General features: G+C 34.3%; 3 protein-coding genes across 4 annotated transcripts; 1 reads left to right on the top strand and 2 right to left on the bottom strand.

Annotated features, from left to right (window-relative positions):
- The first annotated feature begins 1,476 nt into the window (after positions 1-1,476).
- LOC141684543 (transmembrane 9 superfamily member 7-like) lies at positions 1,477-6,017 on the top strand. Its single transcript, XM_074489571.1, has 7 exons — positions 1,477-1,764; positions 2,353-2,517; positions 2,647-2,756; positions 2,945-3,053; positions 3,139-3,251; positions 4,263-4,413; positions 4,501-6,017. Exons 1-7 carry the CDS (start codon positions 1,651-1,653, stop codon positions 5,656-5,658), a joined length of 1,920 nt encoding a protein of 639 aa, XP_074345672.1. The 5' UTR covers positions 1,477-1,650; the 3' UTR covers positions 5,659-6,017.
- Positions 6,018-6,139: 122 nt separating this feature from the next.
- LOC141684546 (uncharacterized) lies at positions 6,140-13,478 on the bottom strand. The gene is made up of 6 exons (XM_074489574.1): positions 13,200-13,478; positions 12,984-13,108; positions 12,202-12,291; positions 7,443-7,495; positions 6,819-6,924; positions 6,140-6,523 (listed from the first exon to the last, which is right to left on the bottom strand). The coding sequence occupies exons 1-6, from the start codon at positions 13,390-13,392 to the stop codon at positions 6,437-6,439; spliced, it is 654 nt and encodes a 217-aa protein (XP_074345675.1). The 5' UTR covers positions 13,393-13,478; the 3' UTR covers positions 6,140-6,436.
- A 986-nt stretch (positions 13,479-14,464) lies between these two features.
- On the bottom strand, positions 14,465-17,532 carry LOC141684545 (calcineurin B-like protein 10). 2 transcript variants are annotated; one of them, XM_074489573.1, is made up of 10 exons: positions 17,325-17,532; positions 17,054-17,234; positions 16,854-16,936; positions 16,394-16,453; positions 15,644-15,752; positions 15,463-15,515; positions 15,178-15,258; positions 14,949-15,061; positions 14,765-14,838; positions 14,465-14,645 (listed from the first exon to the last, which is right to left on the bottom strand). In XM_074489573.1, exons 1-9 carry the CDS (start codon positions 17,355-17,357, stop codon positions 14,784-14,786), a joined length of 768 nt encoding a protein of 255 aa, XP_074345674.1. In that variant the 5' UTR covers positions 17,358-17,532; the 3' UTR covers positions 14,465-14,645; positions 14,765-14,783. The 2 variants fall into 2 exon arrangements, with proteins under 2 accessions (XP_074345674.1, XP_074345673.1); XM_074489572.1 differs by having other exon boundaries at positions 14,465-14,838; positions 17,325-17,530.
- Between the last annotated feature and the right edge of the window lie 6,608 nt (positions 17,533-24,140).

Below are 24,140 nucleotides of genomic sequence, written 5' to 3' on the forward strand. Positions count from 1 at the left end.
ACTGCTGATTTTTGTGAATAAAGCCCTACGAATTTTATGAATAAAAACGAGAAAGACGAATATGGTATATTTATAACGATACAAAACCCTATTTTTTAACCTACAAGTTATCCATATTAGAATCTGATCCAAATTTTAAGCCCATTATTCTAATTCAATTTTAAATCATAATCTTTATCTAATTTAAATCCTTTTTTTTATTATTATATTATTAATCGAATTCTAAAAATTACTGGATATTACAATCTGGTACGTACCCGATGATAGCGGTTGCGAGTTCCTTCTACGATAAAAAAGGGATGAAATATTACTAAATTTGTATCTTTACTAATTAACCCAATTCAAATACTGATTGATATAACTATTAATATTTAAGTTTGAATAAAAGAAATTGTTATGTTTAGTGCATTTTACAAATTATTTATGATTTAATTATTTTATTTTTTTATCTTTCATATCGTTTTATTTATTTTATTATATGTATTAAGTAAATATAAACTAATACTCCCAACTCTGTCTTGTATTACATGCCCATTTTTGATTTTACAAAATAGGCATATAAATATTTTTTAGTTGGATAATTTTTTTTTATGAAATGTGGAAACTTCATAGGGCTGTTAATTTCGTGTTAAAGGTCCGGTCTTGCCGATTTATATTCCCAGGTCAAATTTTAGGTCAACATTAATCCCGATCCGAAAAATATTGACCCGTAAAATTTTCACACCTACCCAACCCGTGTATTAAATGGGTCACCCGACCCGACCCCATCAGCCAGCCCATTCTCAAAGAATATAATTATTATTTAGTATATTTAATCTTAATGTTATATTTATCAAATCATTACACTTGATTTTTTTTAGTTTGGATAGTATGATGAACAAAATATATTTTTTAAGTTATTCACCGCAGACTAATTAATTGAAATGCATATGTATATTTCATCATAAAAAAGTAATCATATAATGACTAATTTTTTATAAATTTATGTAAGTTTACGTTTTAAAAATTAATTATATTATATATATTAATTATATTTTAGAAACTATAGTTTTACGGATCATGTAGGTCAGGTTTATGTTAAATGAATTTATCGTAACTCGTCTTTTTTTATTCGTATCAATTTCGGGTCTGACCCTACCCGTATGTGGACAACCCTAATTCGTAAAACTTGTGCGGAGATAATGTCGGGTAGTGTATTATCTTGATGGGCCTAGTAATTAATATTTAAAAACTGCGAATACACTTAAGTTTAAAATAATGAAATCATGTAAATATGAATTATAGAGATAATTTTATAAAAGTAACTTTAAATTCGCTTTGAAAGTATTAATGAACATGTAAAACCGGGACAAAAATAATTAAAAAATGAAAATGTTAAAGGGAACGGATGGATAGATTAGACCGGTTCCAGAAAAGAAAAAATGAAGAAGAAAGAGTTAAGAAAACCCCCCCAAAAAGAAAAAGAAAAAGAAAAAAGAGGTGAGAAAATTAAATAAACGATGGGGAAGAGAGGAGAGAGAGAGATCTGATTTGGGAGTCTACTCCTACATAATTAAATAAATACCCGCATCGACTCCCTTGAGTTATCTCTCTCTCCCTCTCTCTTTCTCGCTCTCCTCTCTGGAATCTCTCTCCCTCTCTCTCTCTGAGATGGGTCGTCTCTATTCCAACTTTGTACTCTCACCCGTCATCTTCTTCCTCATCTTCATCTCATCTGCTCATTCCTTTTATCTCCCTGGTGTTGCTCCTCGTGATTTCACTAGGGTATCTCTCTCTCTCTCTCTCTCGACCTTATTGTATGTTATGCATATATGTTTATGTATTCCAGCTTAAATAATTCCATTATGATTTACTCTTTCATACATCTACTTAGATCTGGGATTTTAGCTATTAGATCACTGTTATATACCTACTCTATATCATATCTTAATAATGTATTTTTATTTTGGATCTTGGGCTTTATATGTACTTTGGACTTGGATTAAACTTTAATTTATATTGTTATGCCCATTTTATGTATTTATGTCTTGGTTGTTTATGTTGACAACATCTTGAATGTCGTCCGTGATTAAATTCATTAGCAATTGTCATGTTATTAGTACATTGTCTAAAAATGCACATTGGTAAGTTTCACTTGATCTTCATAAGTATTTGCGTAAATGGTTACTGCAAGTTTCCGTGGTAATTTTAAGTGAAGGAAATTGCTGTTGTTAGGTGCTTTCCTTTTTACTTGTTTCAGTGATGGTGTTTTCTGTTGAGTGGTTCAATGTTGGTTGTTTTATGCTTTTATCTCCTGATCTGTGCGGAGAAGTGCATTGTTACTTATTTCCTTTTGGGTACTTTTTTTTAAAGGGCGATCCACTTCAAGTTAAAGTCAACAAACTGTCGTCTACTAAGACGCAGCTTCCATATGACTACTATTACTTGAAATTCTGCAAACCCCAAAAGATCATGAATAGCGCAGAAAATTTAGGGGAGGTTCTTCGAGGTGACCGTATAGAAAACTCAGTTTATACTGTGAGTACTATTATTTTACATTTAGTACTTTGTGGTTATATGGGCTATAATACAAACACAACTGGGTAATGTATTTCGTGTGACCATTGTGCCTGTTGCCTTGTTTGTGCACCTTTTTATTTTTCGCAGTTTAATATGAGGGAGGAGCAGCCTTGTAAGGCAGCCTGTCGTATGAAGCTGGACGCTGAAACTGCAAAGAATTTTAAGGAAAAAATTGATGATGAATACAGAGTTAACATGTAAGCGCTCTGACTAAATTTTACTTTGGTAACAACTTAAATTTGAGCTTTTGTCTCTAAATTGTTGCCTTGTAAGTTGTAGGTCCTGCACCTCTTTTCTTACTTGCAAGTCTTTTAATATAATAATATTTTATATGCAATAAATTTTGATGCGTTTTTGACTGTTATTTATGGTAATGGTTATACAGGATCTTGGATAACCTTCCAGTTGCTGTTCTTAGACAAAGAAGGGATGGCAGTCAGTCAACCACTTATGAACATGGATTCCGTGTTGGGTTTAAAGGAAATTATGCAGGGGTAAGTTCATCGGCAGCATTGGAATTTTTCTCTATTAGTTGCTGACTACCCATACTATAATATATTCATTTTCTTACTGATGCAGAGCAAAGCGGAGAAGTACTTTATTAATAACCACTTGAGCTTTAGAGTTATGTATCATAGAGACATTGAAACTGATTCTGCAAGAATTGTTGGGTTTGAAGTTACACCAAACAGGTATGTAATTTCTATTTCTATCTCTATCCTCTTCTTGTGTTGCTAATGTACATCTTGGGTGTTCGTTTTGTCTGGAAAAATCATTTTTGTTATATTTCATTACATGTTATGCTTTTGGAAGAGTCAAAATATATTGTTTTTCAATTTTTTGGATATGCCAAATAGAATTAGCACTTCCTTAAATTTACTGGAATCTGGAATTTTGAAGTGAGTATAATAAGTGTTGGTCATGTCCTATGTTGCTCAAACTTCAGTACAGGTTGTCTAACTGAGTTCTGGAATTGGTACCACGGGACCCTCTCCTCAGTGGAACACAGCATAATTTTAATTGTCAGTATGCATGTTTAAGTATCCACTAACAGTAGGCATTTATATTTTCAGCCAGTCACTGCTTTAATCATTGTACCTTCTTTAACTGATGATTTTGCAATTTGCAGAACTTCATAAGCGTGGGGCTTAGTAGTTTATCATTTGGTCTAGACCACCAAGATTTTATAAGACTTATGCAAACCTGTGATGCTCGGACTCTTTGGAAGACTAACCGTACCCGTGTCCATAGGACTCGACACTTATACCGCCACTTGGATCCGGATCCGAATGCCATTTGGAAAATGAACCTATATCTAATTGTTTGTTAAACAGTATAATTTAATCCTTTAACTTTGGAAATTGTACCTTTTATGAATTTATACATATAATAAATATTATTTTACCCTTGTTTTTCAAAAGTTTATATACTATTTTATATAAAATGATAGGTATTTTTTAATACAAAAAAATGATATTATATTAAAAATAATAAATGCCATGTCCAAATCCAAGTGTCGGATCCTTATAAAACGTGTCCCCGAATCTTTGATTTTCGAGTTCGAAGAATCGGACTCTCAGATTTGTGTCCGTGTCGGATCCTTCTAAAGGAATCTGAGCATCATAGATGCAAACTTCTCCTATTTTTGTTAATTAATTTTTTGGTTTATTTTATTCTTGTATTCTTTTCTTCTATATCTACAGCATAAATCACGAGTACAAGGAATGGGATGAAAAAAACCCCCAGCTAGCAACATGCAACCAGAATACCAAAAATATTATTCAAGGTAGCACTGTGCCCCAGGAAGTTGAGAAAGATAGGGAGATTGTATTTAGTTATGATGTTTCTTTCAAGGTATGCTGCGAAATTTTGTATTTTGCTCGTGTTCAAATTCTTGCTTAGCTGTATCTCTTACCCATTTTTGCTGTTACATGTGTTAAGGAAAGTGATATCAAATGGGCATCACGATGGGACACCTACCTTTTGATGAACGATGATCAGATTCACTGGTTTTCTATAATAAACTCTCTGATGATTGTCCTATTCCTTTCTGGAATGGTGGCCATGATCATGATGAGAACTCTTTACAGAGATATCGCAAATTATAATCAACTAGAAACACAGGATGAGGCTCAGGAAGAAACTGGATGGAAGCTTGTTCATGGAGATGTATTTAGGGCACCAGTTAATTCCGGGTTACTCTGTGTTTATGTCGGCACTGGGGTTCAGATTTTGGCAATGACCCTTGTAACCATGATATTTGCTTTGCTGGGTTTCTTGTCACCTTCAAACCGAGGTGGGCTTATGACTGCCATGGTTCTATTATGGGTTTTCATGGGCTTATTTGCTGGTTATTCTTCTGCACGGTTGTACAAAATGTTTAAGGGAACGGAGTGGAAAAGAAACACATTAAAGACAGCTTTTCTGTTTCCTGGTATTCTGTTTGTCGTCTTCTTTGTGCTGAATGCCTTGATCTGGGGCGAGAAATCATCAGGAGCTGTACCCTTTGGCACGATGTTTGCTCTTGTCTGTTTATGGTTCGGGATATCAGTACCACTAGTTTTTGTAGGCAGTTACTTGGGCTTCAAAAAACCAGCAATGGAAGACCCAGTTAAGACAAATAAAATTCCAAGACAGGTACCGGAGCAGGCATGGTATATGACACCGATCTTCTCGGTGCTTATTGGAGGCATTCTTCCCTTTGGTGCTGTGTTCATCGAATTATTCTTCATCTTGACATCCATATGGCTGAATCAGTTCTACTACATATTTGGCTTCCTATTCATAGTTTTTGTTATTCTGGTAATAACATGCGCAGAGATAACAGTTGTACTATGCTACTTCCAGTTATGCAGTGAAGATTACAATTGGTGGTGGAGGGCTTACCTTACAGCAGGATCCTCTGCCTTGTACCTATTCCTCTACTCCATTTTCTACTTTTTCACAAAGTTGGAGATCACAAAGCTAGTTTCCGGCATCCTGTATTTTGGGTATATGTCAATCGCGTCGTTTGCCTTCTTTGTCTTGACTGGAACGATCGGCTTCTATGCTTGTTTGTGGTTTGTTCGAAAGATTTACTCATCAGTGAAGATTGACTGATCTGGTGCTGGAAATAAGGGGCCTTGATATTCAGTACATTATGAATGAATGATGACCATGTATGAAAGTCTGAAAGTACGCTCTCAAGAAGAATTCTCACTTTTGCAGGATAAGAACAAAGTTACTGAGTTTTCCTACTTCAGAGAACCTTTTTTTTTCTTTCCCCGTAATTTCTGTAGGAATGATTGTATGTTTCTTATAATTGTTCACAATTTACACCAGGTTCCTGATGTCGCCTATGTTAGTAGTTTGTGACAAGGTTAATATATCTTAGTGGTATTGAAAGACTATCTTTACGTATGTTGCCAATGGTGTATTATAGTTGAAAAATATACCTGGTCGAAGCAGTGAATTGGTCAGGAGTCAGTATGTAAAGTCATATACCATGTTTGTTTTAAGGGAATTCTCTGAATCCAAGACTATTACCATCCAACTAAATTTCAATCATAATTTTTGTTCAGTTCTATGCCATTATAATACCTAGTGAGAAGGTAACGTCAAATTAATAGAATAAAATATATCTACCATGAAACAATGTGCATTGTTATATACAATTCTCTATCCAGGATGTAAAAATTAAAGACTCGGTCGAGTTCGAACTCGAACTTCTATATTTGAGATCGAGAACTTTTATTCGAGATTGTGAGCCGAGCTTGTCAGTGTTTGACTCAGTTCGGTTCGATTACACCCCTGGTAAATACATTTAATACACTACAAATGTTAGCTTGTGAACTTGAACTAGCACCTTGCATTCACTTGCCATTTTCTCCATTTGAGTTTAACTTGACGGACCATCAGCTAAGAAGCCTAACTTTAGCATGACCTCTTCCAGACGTTTTGTGTTTGTCAAGTATAAATATCCAATCTACATAAAAAAATTCAGTAAGATAATAAGATCAAAGGAATCTTATGTTGGAATCTATCACTGTATAATAGTTTTTTGATTTTTATCTCTTTAAAACAATTATGACGCGGCTCAATTGAAAATTGCATCTTTGGATCATGCTTCTACCACACAAGTTCTACGACGGCTAAACATAAGAGTTTTTGTGGCAATAGTTTCCAGTAGAGATGGAAGTTATTTATTTAAAATTTAACAGCACTTGAGCTCATTTTCTACAACATGATTTAAAGGAAATAGTAGGTAGAAATGAACTAACAAGTGTTTCAAATGAGGACGCTCTGTTGTAAACAGCTACACCAGCACGTTTCTTTGTCCTTGTTTTTGCTGCCGAGCCAATATTTTTTCCCCAGCGGATAATATCCCTGCGGTGGTGGATGCTTATCAGATGCAATAAATTAATATTGTACTTCACATTTAATAAAGTCACAAAATACATATATTTGAGCTTCCTTAATGGAATCAGACTGAAGGCACATTTGCTATGTACAATTAGTAAGTACAGGCCGAGATTTAGTGCGGCCTCTAAAAAGCCATCTGATGTAATATAAGTGCTGATAGCAAAGGCCAAAAGGTTTAAATAAAAAACGCTTTCTTGAGCATGGTTGGATAACTCAAGTGGTCAGGAGTTTATCCTATGTCGTCCTATCAGAACAAATACTCATTTGTAAGGCTATAAGTCATATTTCTTAAAAAAAAATTAATATAAAACTTTTTCCGGTGTCTAAAAACCAGGTGTAATTCACTAATAAACTAACTACTCCATATAAAGATAAAACACAACACATATTTCGATATCTCATTCTTTTCAAACTTATCCACAATATCAACAACTATAAACTGACCAATCAAACTTTTAAGAGACAACGAAATGTACACTAACATCTCTTCTTCGGATAAAACTTTCTCATTTATAAGCTTTCGCAGCATTGCATCCTGCAAAGACATGAGACCAACTTGTATTGATTATTTTTCCAGATAAATTGATAAGATATATAATACATAAACAAAATGTATGATATTACATAATAGAAACTTGACTAGCGTATAAAAATAACATTTTCTTTTTCTTTTTTTGGTATTATTCTTTCGCATCATGTAGACTTTGACACTTATAATGGGAAACTGGAATGAAAAAACCATATGTTCATTTTACATATAGTATAATAAACTTACTGCTATTAAAGTAGCTGGCTACCAGATTCTGAACTTGTTTGCAAATGTACAAGAGAAATGCTAAACATCGTATGAAATCCCAAGTCACTCACAACATCTCATCAACAATTTTGAATATATAATAAGAACTTATTGTTGACTTGCATATTTCTGATGACCTAATTCAAGATGTACGTAGAGAATACAGATTATGGGACTTAGTTATTGTAAGTGATAGGGTTTTTGAAATTCTATTTGACTGGGTAAATAAGTTTATCTTCAAAACAAACTCTATTTTGATAAACCTATTTGAACTATTCAAATCTTATCTTTTATAAGGTTTATCTTTTACAACTAACTAACGGGTTGTTTTACAAAAATTTATTCAAATATTTTCAAAAAACAGATTATCCAATCTTATCTCTTCTTTGTTTTGAAAATATTATCCGTTAGACTTGTGTGTATACACATCTTGTTTTTCAGATTCAATTAAGAGTGCTTATGCCACGTCCTAACTTTATTCTCTGAAAAATTCTTCTTATTCCATTCTCTTGAATATCCTATTAAATAAGAATACACATCTCATGTTTTCAGATTACACCTAATGCTTTACACGATCTATCGTATATACATTCTGAAAATCTTTCTTGTTTATATCTCTTGAATATCTGGTCAAACAAGAAGCTGGTTTGAGTTGTAAATCTTTATCATTGTTATTCAATGCGCGTATTTATATCAACTTGTGCCGGGTTGTGGCAAGGTTTTGATTCCAAGGGATTAGCCAAGGTAGCCAGTGGGCTAGGTTATAGCAGGTGTGCTAGGTAGCAGGTGTGCTAGGAAAAGGGTTCTTTCAGGGCTATCCTTTTGTAATCAAACAAAAGATTGTAAGTTCTTTTATTGAAGTTGATATAATACATTCTCTATACTAGTTGACATGGGGACTTGGATGTAGGCCATAGACTAGGAGTAGGGGCCGAACCAAGTGAAAACTCTTGGTGTTCTGCATTACTTTTATTTCTGTTTATTACTGCTTCGCATTTTAGTAATTTTTATTCTACAAATTAATTGAGACTGTATCATTGTCTGTCTCATTCGTGAAAGGGTCTGTCCCTTTTACAAAAGAGACTGTCCCATTCGTCTTAACAGTTAGATTATCACATATATAGATTGTGCCTTTGAATTTCATTTGTTATCAGAGCAGGTTTCATTTAATTCTCTATTTAGTGTTTATTTTGCTAGCGATCCATGGCTCAATCAGACAAGTATTCGAATAATTACCCACCATTGCTTCACGGTGCTGAAAATTACGACTGGAAATTCCGCATGAAAATCTTCCTCCAGCGTGATGCTTTTGAATGGGATGCTGTAGAAAATGGCTTTACAGTCCCAATAAAAGATGGCAAGACTAAATCTCTCGAGGAACTCTCTCCTGAAGAAGTCAATATGAATTCTAAAGCTAAAGCTATGAATTCACTTCTCAATGGAATGGTGGCTACTGAGTTACGAAAAGTATCAGCTTGTACCACGGCTAAACAAATCTGGGATACTATCAAAGTCAGCCATGAAGGTATATCTAAGGTACGTGAAGTCAAACTTAGTATATCTAAGGACTATTCCACAGTCCGAAATCAATCGGAAAATTCTCTCCGAAATCAATCGGAAAATTCTCAGGGCTATGCCAAAGAAATTTGCTCATAAAGGCACCATACTGCAGGATTCGATTCTTCTTTCTACGATGGACACCCTTACACTCTTCAGTGAACTGGAAGAATTTGAGAATCAGCTACGCAGATATGAAGAAGATGATATTCCTCGAGAAAAGATATTGGCGCTTAATGCAGATGCACATAAATCTCCTGATGATTCCGATGTGGAAATCGCACTCCTGACCAAGAAGTTCCACAAATTTCTTGCTAAAAGAAATGCATCAAAGGGACCTATGAAATCTCAGTTTCCAAAGAAGGATTTCAAGTCCAATCGCAGCAAAGAAAAAAAAATTAATTGCTTCAAATGCGGGAAAAAGGGGCATTTCAAAAAGGACTATTACAAGCTCAAGAATAAGAAGAAAGCATTGCTTACATGGAGTGATGATGATTCTGATGTGGAGATAGATGAAGTTGATCAACTATGTTTTCCTGGACTCGAAGACAGCTCCAGTGATAATGATGAGGTACAAAATGTTCATTATAATATAAATTCAAATATATCTTCAACTGTACTAACCCTGCAGGCTTAGAACATAAAGCTAAAAGAAAAGAATGCTTATTTAAAACAAGCATTAAGTGAAGTTCTCGGTGAAATGGATGATCCCATGAAAGATGAAGCATTGGCTGCTGAAAATCGATCCTTAATTGAAAAAATATCTAAGCTTACCGAAGAAAATGAGTATCTCAAGAATGAGAATGAGATTGAAATGAAAGATGTTTGTCTTGAAATTTTAAAGAAAGAGCCAATATTAGTTGATCAAGAAACTGTCAAAAGAGATAGTGCACCTGACCCGTTGGTTCCTGAATTGAAGCAGAAAGTTGCACAACTAGAAAAAGATCTAGCCCGATGTTTCCATGGTAAAAGAACTCTGAATACTCTTCTTGCTGAACAAAAATTCTTCTCTCGATAAAGAATGTATTGGATGTGAATCAGTCAAGAAGCGTGCTTTCCAAAGTGGTTACAAGAGGACTCTAATAAAGTACAAGATGCCGTATGATAAATGTCAAGATTGTGGTAAAACTGGTCACACTACTTCTGAATCAAGATTATGTGGTATCAAGGGCCACTACTCTAACTCATCTTATAGACCGTCTACTATATATAAATCTACTCATGCATCTGTTAGTATTGTTCAAATATGGATTAAGAAATCAGATAGATATTTATATAAGATTTGTGATACTAACAAACAAGGACCCAAAGTCAAGTGGGTACCTAAGAGATGAAGAATCTTTTGTAGATGTGCTTGAAAGTCCATGTTCAGACGAACTTGGTATGTGCTCTTTGTATAATTAATTATTTTGTCCCTTTTATGATGTTGAGGTGGAGAGAAAGTTGTTTTTGATTTGATTATGTACTTATTTCATTTGGTTTTATACTCATTGCTATATCTGTTGCATAAGGATATAATCTGCATATGCTATTTTCTTGTTACTAACATCTTGAACATGGCTTAAAGTATTTTTGATAGGGGGAGCTTTTGTACTCTCTGTCATCATCATAAAAGGGGGAGAATGTTGACTTGCATATTTCTGATGATGACATAATTCAAGATTTACGTAGAGAATACAGATTATGGGACTTAGTTCTTGTAACTGATAGGGTTTTTATAATTCTATTTGAATGGGTAAACAAGTTTATCTTCAAAACAAACTCTATTTTGATAAACCTATTTGAACTATTCAAATCTTATCTTTTATAAAGTTTATCTTTTACAACTAACTAACGGGTTGTTTTACAAAAATTTATTCAAATATTTTCAAACAAACAGATTATCCAATGTTATCTCTTATTTTTTTTGAAAATATTATCCGTTACACTTGTGTGTATAAATACACATCTTGTTTTTCAGATTCAATCAAGAGTGCTTATTCTACGTTCTATCTTTATTCCCCGAAAAACTCTTCTTATCCATTCTCTTGAATATCCTATCAAATAAGAATACACATCTCATGTTTTCAGATTAAACCTGATGCTTTTCACGATCTATCTTATATACATTCTGAAAATCTTTCCTGTTTATATCTCTTGAATATCCGGTCAAACAAGAAGCTAGTTTGAGTTGTAAATCTTTATCATTGTTATTCATTGCGTGTATTTATAACAACTTGTGCCGGGTTGTGGTAAGGTTTTGATTCCAAGGGATTAGCCAAGGTAGCCAGTGGGCTAGGTTATAGCAGGTGTGTTAGGTAGCAAGTGTGCTAGGAAGAGGGTTCTTTCAGGGCTATCCTTTTGTAATCAAAGAAAAGATTGTTAGTTCTTTTATTGAAGTTGATATAATACATTCTCTATGCTAGTTGACATGGGGACTTGGATGTATGTCATTCATAGACTAGGAGTAGGGGCCGGACCAAGTGAAAACTCTTGGTGTTCTACATTACTTTTATTTCTGTTTATTACTCTTTTGCATTTCAGTAATTTATATTCTACAGATTAATTGAGACTGTATCATTGCCTGTCTCATTCGTGAAAGGGTCTGTCCCATTTACAAAAGAGACTGTCGAATATTTAGTGATGATGATGTTATTGGCTTCCTGTCTCAAAACTGTAACATTTCATGCGATAAAAGCAGTATACATTCTTGAACCAATCACACATAACGACATGCCTATACAGCTACCGATATAAATACATATTGATATCCATAAGTTTTTCATCAGAATATCATAAACAACGAGATAAATTAAATCTTCAACTACATTTCAATTAAAAATTAGCAATAAATTTCAAATCTCAAGATTTTATTAAACATCTATGTAAATTTAGATAGGATACCCTACCTGTGCCTCACAACGTACAACAGCCATCACACGATCATTGTATTCTTCAATATTTAGTGGAGGAAATAGAAAGTGTCTACGAGCATATAGCTGCACATAATTTAGTATAGAACAGGCAAGTTTGTTATGGAAATAAATGAATAAGAAATATTTTATAACCAATGAATAGGAAAATATATGCCATGTAACAAATGAACGTTCTCAACTCGTAAGTTTTGTAAGACATCCTCAGTTATTATTTAATGTTAATAAAAATTCACAAGCAACTCCTACTAAAGGAGAATGGCTCCTTTACAGTTGCACATGTGATAGAGTGCATGTCAAAGAAAAAGATTATTCACCAATGTCTAATTGCACAAGTATCACGAGTATCCATGATTGTCACGGCGCGCTGGACTAGTTGACTAGTTGATGAGCTGGACCTGTCAACTCGACTTAATGCTGTGACAAACATGTGGACATCATCAACTATTCTTCTTCTGCTGACCTTTGAAAGGATGCGGCCTAGTCCCCACTAAATGGCCCAACATTTGCAGATTATTCACACACAAAATAATTAGAACTAGAAGAATACTGATTACACAACACCTAAATCACGGAGACAAAACGCGCGAAATCAATCTATCTTACATTCACATTACCTTTTCCAACAATAGCCTCCTAGATACTACTTGTGATTCATTTCAGTGTAGTCATTACGTACTTGACAAACTAAGTAACTAACTAATTAACTAACATAACATGATACGACAGATGTCAGATATTTAAAACCGAAAGCAAACCTCGTAAATGCAGTCACCAATAAAGGCCAGTGATGCTGCATTGTAGATGGAGCGAGGGTTGTCTACTATAGGCGGTGTCGGTAACCACGTCTCATAACCCATACAACTAGTTTCCCTAACCTTCCCTGTTACCAAGACAAGGTCAGGAAAGTAAAAGAATGACAAGTAAAAATAATGCACACGAAGTGTATGATGAAATGCCTGAATGAAGAATACCTTGGACAGGAGCTGTGGTGCGGAGGTCCGAGACCGAGGTGGTTGTAGTTATGCCGGAAGGAGAAGGGGCGGGGATTGTGGGTTGTTTGGGAGTAATACGATGTGGGGTGTAAGGAAGTCTTTGATGTGTTGTTGTGTCTAGTGATGAACACACATTCAAGGACACTATCCGGTGCTGACAATGCAGTAGCATACTTACATATCCCTTATCATTCTACTTGAATTTTAGTATTTATAATGACAATATAGCATCATACTTGTATATCCCTTGTCATTCTACTTGAATTTTAGTATTAATTATTGTTTATTATTTTTTTTGACGTTCTTCTAGCTTATGAATATCTGTTCTAATAAATTTATGGGGTGAGTAAAGGCGTAACATAAGCATAAAATGCAAAGTTATAACGTGAACATTTAAATTTTTTTCCTTAAATAAGCAATGAATTTTCTTTTAATAATAATATAAATGTGAGAATTTTTTCGCAACTAATGAGGCAACATTTGTTTATCTTTAACAAATAAATTATTAAATATATAAATGCGTATTGTAAATTTCTGATTATCAAAAAATTTAACCATGCCCGATATAATAATACATATAATATGATGCTTATTCGTTCCGACTTGTGTATTCAAATAACCTATATCCTGTCAGATGTTGGTTCAGGTGCTTGAAGAATGAGAAGCTGAGCACTGCAAATCATCATTTGAGCTTGGAAAATATGTTGATCCAACTCAGCTTATTCTACACATTTGTGCAAAGATATAAACTGCTTCAGCTTTATGTGCACAAAACAAGAACAACTATTGAACACTACTTTGTGAGACTATTGAACAATACTTTGTGAATTTGCCAATGCAATTAGCTAGTGAATTTCTACTTTGTAAGACCGTTGAACACTGAAAGTCTGAAACCAATCTGTAGAGATGCAGGCTATTTAGAAGTCTCGTGTGTTTATCATTGCATTCCAACCACAGTGACGAATTTGCCAGGCCTATCTGTAGAGATGCATGCAGGCTTTGGAAACACGTTTATTCTGGTGAAAAACCTAAGCCCTGCTTCATGGGGTTGGGCTGAGACAAGGTGGAGCTTTTAAGTTGTTTTTTTCCCAATATATGTCAGAATATAATGAGATTGTTTGGGTTTTTCTATTTGGTTTACCCAACTAAACACCCCTGACCTCAAACAAGTACTAAGTTGGCAACAAATGTCAATAGAAAGTATTGATGAAGTTGGTCATTTCATGTGTCAATTGCCCCTACAATAATATGTTAAATAAATTTGATATTGCTCTCTTTTATCTTTCAAAAATAATGAATCTGTACAAAGAATGAGAAAAAATAGAACCCAGGCAAAGAAATGCAGGTAGGCTATCAGTTTCCCAACTCTGTCTACTGTGGTATTTGTTTCCAATCTCTACCCTAGCTTCCTCTGCCAAAGGCAAGCAATGTTGGATGTCCCAGTTGTGCATGACGAAGCAGATGTGAAAAAGATCAGTCAATCTGTGCAACAGTGCAAGTGAATGTAATCACTTTGTGGCTGCACTGTTTTGCTAAGCTCTTACCTTTTGGAAGAAAAGGACTTCAGTCGATAACTCCTGTATTAAAAATAAAGCTCGGGAATGCTGTGGTGATGTCCCTGGTACATAGAATTAATAAAATGAATTTCAGAACCATATAGCATAAGACAACTGAGTACATGATTTGTGGCTATAATTTTAATACTAATATATGAAGAAAAAATACTACTTTAGATGAGGAAGAGTCATATTCTTTAAGAGTGTGGGGTGCCGAACAGCAAAGGATTTCCATTCTTCTTTGCTGATTTTACCATCCTTGTCAGCATCCGCATCCTCAAACGTCTGAACCCACAAAAACATAAACTGTTAGGAGTACTTTTAAAAAGGACTACAAGGTCACTGAAAAGCATAATTAGCAACAATTAAAACATCATCCAGTAACAGGTATTATCTCTTTCCTTGTCAATGATAGCTTCAAGAACCTCATCTGACAAAGATGCATTTGTTTCCTTCAAAATGGCGACTACCATTTGCATCACCTAAAGAATAAAGTAACCCTTATCATCTAAGTAAAATATTGCGAGTATTGAATATCTACGTAATATCTGCTCAAATACATTAGAAACGTGTATTAAATCAGTAGGTAGAAATACACTGAAACATTGGAGAAAATACACTACATCAATCATCCTCCTATTCATTCTTATGTCATCTCCCTATCTTAGAAGCATGAAGATACTTACTTCTTCCCGTTCTATGTATCCAGTTTGCCTTAAATCATACAACCTAAATGCAACTGCGTGAAACAAATAGGAAAAATAAATCAATGCATTTCAGCATTAAAATGTCTAGGTCTGAACAGATCCCTTTTCATCTTTAAATAGTAGGAAAATTAGAAAAGGAAGAAATTTTCTGAATGCTCACAGTCGATCTTTTTTGAAATAGAAGCAGCAGGATGGAAAACTCCAAGGACATGCACAAACTCTTCGAATTCAATAACCCCATTTTGCTTTTCATCGAAAAGATCAAAGACCTGAATAAGAAGGTAAACATGTTGTGGATCGTATAATGACGTAAAATTTCAGATCAAATTTGGCAAACCCGTGAAATTATATGAACATCAGGCTGAATCTGCTTCAATTGTGATACACATGTCTCTATTTGGATTAGTTAGATGCTTTATGGAGGAGCACATTGTTGCCTAAGATACAGAGTTTATGATATATAGGAATTATAGAAGAAAGTAAAATTCTTAAGCATCAATTATTAGTTAATGGCTATACAGTATAAAAGCTGTTTATAACGAAGGTAATATCATATCATATCTTTCGAATTCGTAAAGGTGTGTAAGCCCATACCACCGGAAGAACTTCTAAGTTTACCCCTTGCTGAGAAGAAAACTTTGTCAAACTATTGCAATCATATCAAATATTGAAGTACATCAGAAACCTATTATTTTTTTGATAATAATGCTTGTCATGAGGTCTACTAAAGAGACAATTAACTAACCATTGTTAAACATTCTAAGTGATGTCTTTGAAATATTGCTAGGAAAGATACTAACAGGTGATCCAAAAATGAAATTGATTTTCAACTTCTTATCTTAGGTAAGCAGATTGAAATTTACCTAAAAGCTATACTAATAGAACAAAAAGTTGTGGCATATAACTTTACCTTATCCAGGAAAATATTCTTGCCTGCAGATGAGTTGAACAAAGCCAATTGGAGCTCCTCCTTCGAATGTAACCAAAGAATAATGATGTATAAATAAATGATCATTCAATGCATATAAGAAGTATGACATAATATATCTTTAGAAAAATATTAAATTTTAATTATAATTACTTCATTAGCAAATGATTTCTAACCTTGCACTGCACTGTATACACATTTTATCCATCATAATATTACATTAAAAATTGTTGACGAAACCTAAATGCAATATCTATCTCACATAATGAGTAAAATGCAGGTATCAGTTTCACAGTACAACATTTATCGAACTCTCAACAGACAATCCAGAAACCACAACTTAAGCAAAAATTTAAATCACTTTGAAACTTGAAACGAACAATTCAAATATTTTACAGAATTGAAAACAAAAAAAAAAACAATTATCCGAGTAGGAAAATACCTTATGTATGAGACCATCATCTATAATGGAGCTACTCAATTTCTTAAACAGTTCACGCAGTGCCTCAACTTCATTAACCGTAACTGCAGCAACATAATCAAAAAGCACCTTAGCCTTTTCACATCAGATCTTCTAAACAATTAGAACACTACACTGAGAGAGAGAGAGAGATTGGGGAGAGAGAGAGAGAGAGGACAAACAAGGAGTTTCTTGAGAAAGACGAACGATGTCATTGAAGGAGTAAACAATAGGTTGATGAGAGGATGAAGAAGAATGCAAATCAAAGCAAGCAGTTAAATTGCATAAAAAAGCTTCACACAAAGCTGCACATGGTATAAATAGAGCGCAAATCTTCTCTCCAATTGTAAATGAGCTAGATCCCTGTTGTTTATAAGAAAGCAATCAGCAAGTTACAATATAAATGATGATGTATACAGACGGGGAGAGAGAGAGAGAGATTAAGTGGATTACCCAAGTAGAATTGGAGCTTTTTGATGCATTCATTTCCGGCGCCGATCGCAAGTCGAAACTGTTTTATTTTGAAAGATCTTGTTTTTCCATTTTTGTACGTAATCTTTAATTTAAATGCTATCAGTAATCAACTATTATTTAGCACAGCTTATAGTTTACCCGCTACATTAGAAATTTGTGGATACAACTCAATCTCATACAGCCTTTTCAATTAAGAGCCAGCCATCATTGTGCGTTAAAAAGATAATTTTTTTTAATTTATTTTCTAGCATGTGTGAATGTGATAGATAGAAACAACACCAAATTTCCCATTCTAAAACAAATGATTCAAAAATCCAAATATGGGGTAAATTACCCCAAATTTCATTACAACAGTGATCCAAACATGAACAATAGTTCCCTAATCCAAATTTTGATTACTTGATTTAATATTAAATAATGATTTTGTTATTTGTAGTTTATAAGTTTTTAAATTGATTTTTGATTATTTAATTATATAATTAATAATAGAATATAATTAACAGTTAACAAAATTTATTTTTAAAATAAAATTTAGAATAATGAGAAAACATAATTTCATTAAAATTTAAAAATAAAAAATAAAGAGACACATATTGCACTTATAAATTCATTAATTGAGCATTTGTGGGAAGAATATACTAATTCGGAAAATTAATGTGTATCAATGATATTCTATATGTTAATTATTGCAATAAATGTGTTTTTCGTGAATTAAATGCACAATTTTAATATGTTTATGTATATTATTTTTTTGATTTTATTAATTTATGAAATATTAAATAAATTGTTAATAATGATTAAATGATAAATTTAAGATAAAATAGCTTAATATGATATTTATATATATGTAAAAAATAATTTAGATCAAATATTTGAATTGAAATTTGTCAGAAGTTTGGTCAATATTTAGATCAGTTGATGATACAAATTTAAATTTTTGGATCGTTGGAGATGGCCTAACGGCCCAAAATAGAGCAATCGTCCAAAATATCAACAAAGTATGCAATATTGCATGTGATACGTGCATTAGTTTTAACATTAGTTATTCTATAATTTATATTATAAATATATTTCTCTAAAAATTTTACAGACTCTTTGCAAAAATACTATTACTTTTTAAGAATATTTACAAAAAAAAAACCATTTTGCAACTACGTTTGTAATTTGAATTTTAAAAAATAATTGCATAAATAAATTTTATAAATTTATAACCATATTTGCAACATAATTTGTAACCAAAAATACAACATACAATGCAATCCAAAATGCAATTTAGAGCAGATGCATAAAAAATTAAAGTAACCTATTATACAACATCGTATTTTTGCAAATATTTTCGGAATGAAATAGTAGTTTTGCAAATCTTTACAATAATTGATAAAATCGTAAATAATTTTACAAAAAAAATTATATTTTTGATAATTTTCCTATTTTTATTAGTAAACGAATACATTATAGAAATTTTAAGGAGTGATAAAATACAAAACTGATATATATTTGATGATTTCTTGAACAGTAAAACTTAATTATAAAAATTAAACTATAATATCATGTCGTAGTTTGAAATTTAAATATCTAAAAATAGTTTGAATAAACAAAATATTTTTTTAAGTATTTCAACTATCAATTCTCACTAGCATAATAACCCGTGCGAGTCACGGGTTATTTTTTAGATTTTTTTTGTACACCATACAATTATATTAGTAAATTTTTTGATCGTTTTCCTATTAATAAATATTGTATAACTTGTAAAACATATCAAATACAAGTTGAGTATTTATCGATATGTATAATTTTCATGTAAAACATTGATAACGTTCATAACGTTTTTAATATATCTCATTAATCATAATACATATTTTCTTATTTGTGTCATGTAATTTGTATTTAATAAATGAATACAAGCATGGTAGTCACTGTACGTGTAAAGGAAAAAAGATTGAAGTTAATCCATCAAATATTGTCAATATTTTTATAAAAGAAACTAAAAATTTAACATATATGTATATATTGCAGAGTCAAGTAAATTTTTTGAATTTTGGTCAAACAAATCTGGAGTAATGAGATATTTTATTACTAAAGTCATTACTAATTTACAATTACCTTGCTTAATTTAAAAGGATTAGTAATGCATAATTAAAGTGGTAAAGACTTGCAATCGTAATATTCAACAAAGTAGAATTTACACTATAATTAATATAAGTTTATTTTTTAAGAAAAATATTATTATTTTTTAATTCAAGATTTATGTTGATTTAATATCATTGATAATGTCTTAATTTATCCCCATAGTAATGCTTCAACCTCTGTCAATTCACTTTGAACGCTTGGCCTGGATCATTTTCAAAAATCTCCACCGCTCCATGTGGAAACACAGTTTTGATAATAAACGGCCCTGACCACCTCGACTTCAATTTTTCAGGAAAAAGACGGAGACGAGAGTTGAATAAAAGAACTTGTTTCCCCGGTACAAATGATTTGAGCACTAGACCCCTATCGTGCCACCTCTTGACTTTCTCCTTATACATTTTTTTGTTCTCATACTCTTGAAGTCGAAACTCATCGAGTTCATTCAATTAAAGCATTCTTCTTTTCTTTTCAGCTACATCCAAATCAAGGTTTAACTTCTTCAAAGCCCAATACGCTTTGCACTCGAGCTCCACAGACAAATGACACCCCTTACCATAAACAACTGAAACGGTGACATACCTAGCGGAGTCTTATACGCTGTTCTATACGCCCGGACAGCTTCATCCAGCTTTAAAGACCAATCCTTCCTTGATGGACACACAACTTTCTCTAGAATTCGCTTTATCTGCCTGTTAGATACCTCAGCTTGACCATTAGTCTGAGGATGGTAGGCTGTAGCAATGCGATGATTCACAATATATCTCTGCATCGTAGCAGTGAACTTGCGATTGCAGAAATGCGATCCCTCATCACTAATTATGACTCTTGGAGTCCCAAACCTTGTGAATATCTGCTTATGAAGAAAATTCAGCACTACCTTATTTGTCGGCAAAGCCTTGACTTCAACCCACTTCCAGACATAATCAACTGCCAACAAGATATACTGATTGTTGCAAGATGAGACAAAAGGCCCCATGAAGTCAATTCCCCAGACATCGAAGACTTCAACCTCGAGAAGCACATTAAGGGGCATCTCATCCCTCTTGGACATGTTACCCACACGCTGACATCGATCAGACTTTAAAATAAATTGATGTGCATCCTGAAACAATGTAGGCTAGAAAAATCCCGCTTGAAGGATACGAGTTGCCGTCTTTTCTCAACCATAGTGGCCTCCATAAGCAGTCGAATGACAATCTCGCAAGATCCCCCCCGTTTCGTTGTACAAAATACATCTCCTGATGATTTGGTCAGCTCCTTACCTAAACAAAAATGGCTCATCCCACATGTACCACTTCACCTCATGAAGATACTTCTTCCTTTGAGTAGAAGACAAGTCTGGAGGCATGATATTACTCACAAGGTAGTTCACAATGTCTGCAAATCACGGTTCTTCTTCTTGCACCCCAAACAACTGCTCATCGGAAAAAGACTCATTTATCAATGTCTTATCCTATGAAGTTACACTTGGATCTTCTAAACAAGAGAGATGATCAGCAACTTGGTTCTCAATACCCTTTCTGTCCTTGATCTCCAACTCAAATTCCTGAAGTAAAAGAACCCATCGAATAAGTCTAGGCTTCGAGTCCTTCTTCGAGACAAGATAGCGAATAACAGCGTGATCAGTGAAAACTGTCAACTTTGTCCCAAGCAAATAAAATCGAAACTTCTCAAAACCATAGACAATAGCCAATAGCTCTTTTTCAGTAGTAGTATAGTTCAGTTGAGCACCATTGAGGGTCTTACTAGCATAGTAGACCACATGAAATATGTCATTCTTTCTCTGCCCAAGTACTGCATAGTCATTTGCATCGCACATCATCTCAAAAGGTTCATCCCAATTAGGTGCAGTTATGACCGATGCTGTGATCAAACTCTTCTTCAAAATCTCAAAAGCAGCTAGGCACTCGTCATCAAACTTGAAAGGGACATCTTTCTCTAGGATATTGCACAAGGGTTTAGAGATTTTTGAGAAGTCCTTGATGAACCGCCTATAGAAACCCGCATTACCAAGAAAGCTGCAAACTCCCTTAATAGAAATTGGTGGATGAAGGTTTTCCATAACCCCCATCTTGGATTGGTCCACCTCAAGACCTTTACTAGAGACCTTGTGCCCAAGAATAATGCCCTATCGCATCATAAAATGACATTTCTCCCAATTGAGAACCAGATTGGCCTCAACACACCTTTTAAGAACGGCGCTAAAATTCTATATGTACTCGTCAAAAGAATCTCCAAACACAGAGAAATTGTCCATGAACACCTCCATATTCTGACCAATCATGTTAGAGAAAATAACCATCATGCATCTCTGAAATGTGGCAGGTGCTCCACACAACCCAAAAGAAACTCTTCTGAAGGCAAAAGTACCGAACGGACAAGTGAAGGTTATCTTTTTTGATCTTCTGGAGCAATACAAATATGATTATAACCCGAATAGCCATCCAAAAGACAATAGTACTCATGCTCAACCAACCTATCAAGCATCTGATCAATAAACGGAAGAGGGAAGTGATCTTTCCTTGTGGCCTTATTCAGCTTCCTGTAGTCCATGCAAACTCTCCACCCCGTGACTGTTCGAGTAGGAATGAGCTCATTCTTCTTATTAGCAACAACAGTGATACCTCCTTTCTTCGGCACACACTGAACTGGACTCACCCAAGAACTGTCAGAAATGGGATAGATGATCCCGACATCTAGCCATTTGAGGATTTCTTTCTTCACAACTTCTTTTATGATCGTATTAAGCCTTCTCTGTTGCTCAATAGTATGCTTGTTACCTTCCTCTAGCAGAATTTTATGCATACAATAAGAAGGGCTGATTCCCTTGATATCTACTATAGTCCATCCAATTACCGACTTGAACTCTCTAAGGATTCTCAAGAGCTTTTCCTCATCACTACCTGAAAGGTCAGATGCAATAATAACAGGTAAAGTAGATGCATCACCTAAACAAGCATACCTTAAGTGTTCATGCAATGGTTTAAGCTTAAGTGTAGGAGCTTCCTAAATAGAAGGCTTGAGTCGCCCCTCAGCATTTTTCAGTTCTGACATCCCAAGAGATTCAAAAGGCATATCGAGCCTGCTCTTCCAAGGAGAAGCATTCAAATACAGTAATTGCTCATCACCTTCGTCATCCTCACTATCTGAATTTCCCAACAAAGCCTTCTCTAAGGCATCCGACCTTAGCATTTGATCAAGTTCTGAAGTAACCACAAAATCGACCAACTCCACTTTTAAGCACTCCTCGTTTTCAGTTGGGAATTTCATGGCAGCACTCGCATAGTAAGCTCACCCTTCTGCACATCAATCAAGGTGCGTCCAGTAGCCAAGAATGGTCTTCCCAAGATTATGGGAATCTTATTATCCTCCTCAAAATTAAGAATTACAAAGTCTGCAGGAAAGATGAGTTTATCCACCTTGACCAAGACATCCTCCATAATGCCTCGTGGATATGTAATAGAACGACCGGCCAACTGCAAGGTCATATAAGTTGGCTTTGGATCAGGTAAGTCCAACTTCTTGAAGATTGACAAGGGCATCAGATTGATGCTCGCTCCCAAGTCACATAAGCATTTGTCAAATGACATTTTTCTAACGGTACAAGGAATAGTGAAGCTTCCAGGTTTTTTAAGCTTCGGAGGCAACTTCTGTTGCAGCACAACACTGCATTCCTCCGTAAGAGCAACTGTCTTTAAGTAATCAAGCTTCACTTTCTGAGAGAGAATACCTTTCATAAACTTCGCATAACTAGGCATCTGTTCAAGAGCTTTAGCGAAAGGTATATTGATATGAAGTTTCTTGAACACCTCCAGAAACTTCTCAAACTGCTTATCCAACTTTTTCTTTTGCAGCCTCTTAGGAAAAGGAGGCGGAGGATAGATTTGTTTCTCCCCTGTATTACCCTCAGGAGGAGTGTGTTTCACAATAGTCTTCCTTGGTTCCACTTCTGCTTCCATCTGCATTTCTTCCTTAGCCACAACTTCATCTTCCAAAATATGAGATTTTTCGGGATTTGCAACCTTCCCAGACCTCAATGTGATTCCCTTAACCTGCTCTTTAGCTTCCTTCTTGCCTGGAACTTTCGTGTCACTAGGTAGTGAGCCAGGTTGACGATTCAGCAAAGCATTGGCAATCTGCCCAATTTGATTCTCCAAGGTCTTGATAGACACCGCTTGGCTCTTACACATGAGCCTCAACTCCTCCAGTTCAGATTTTTCATTAGATTGTTGTAGCTGGAGTTGTTGTCCTGGTGCATATTGTGATTGCTGAAAATCAGGAAGGTTGTATTCCTTTGCTGCATACTGCTGATAAGGCTGCTGAACCGCATTATGATTATTGCTACAACTGAATTTAGGATGATTGCGGTTGTTGGGATGTTAGGTGGCTGGAACAGGCTGCTGCGACCTCTGAAAGTTGCTCACGAACTGAGCTGATTCACTAGAAATAGCACACTGCTCTGTCTCATGGGCACCATCACAAAGCTCACAGACACTAGTGATCTGATTAACTCCATAATTTGCCAAATAATCCACCTTCATTGTAACGACCGGGAAATTTACGATTGTATTATATCATATTTATAATAAAGTATGTGTATTAATATGTCATTTATGTGTGATTATCTGTTGAACCCTAACTGTTACATGTTACGTGTATTCCGTG

This window comes from Apium graveolens, chromosome 9, assembly GCF_009905375.1.
Source record: "Apium graveolens cultivar Ventura chromosome 9, ASM990537v1, whole genome shotgun sequence".
In the NCBI taxonomy this organism is placed as follows: Eukaryota; Viridiplantae; Streptophyta; class Magnoliopsida; order Apiales; family Apiaceae; genus Apium; species Apium graveolens.

Coding starts and splice junctions, on each gene's coding strand:
- LOC141684543 (XM_074489571.1), top strand. CDS start 1,651: ATGGGTCGTCTCTATTCCAACTTTGTACTCTCACCCGTCATCTTCTTC. Junction 1,765..2,352: donor CTCCTCGTGATTTCACTAGG/GTATCTCTCTCT, acceptor TTTTTTTTAAAG/GGCGATCCACTTCAAGTTAA. Junction 3,252..4,262: donor TTTGAAGTTACACCAAACAG/GTATGTAATTTC, acceptor CTATATCTACAG/CATAAATCACGAGTACAAGG.
- LOC141684546 (XM_074489574.1), bottom strand. CDS start 13,392: ATGCTACTGCATTGTCAGCACCGGATAGTGTCCTTGAATGTGTGTTCA. Junction 13,109..13,199: donor CACCACAGCTCCTGTCCAAG/GTATTCTTCATT, acceptor TCTTGGTAACAG/GGAAGGTTAGGGAAACTAGT. Junction 6,524..6,818: donor CGTCCTCATTTGAAACACTT/GTTAGTTCATTT, acceptor TTTTTTATGTAG/ATTGGATATTTATACTTGAC.
- LOC141684545 (XM_074489573.1), bottom strand. CDS start 17,357: ATGAATGCATCAAAAAGCTCCAATTCTACTTGG. Junction 15,516..15,643: donor TATTTCAAAAAAGATCGACT/GTGAGCATTCAG, acceptor TGTTTCACGCAG/TTGCATTTAGGTTGTATGAT. Junction 15,259..15,462: donor GATACATAGAACGGGAAGAA/GTAAGTATCTTC, acceptor TTTATTCTTTAG/GTGATGCAAATGGTAGTCGC.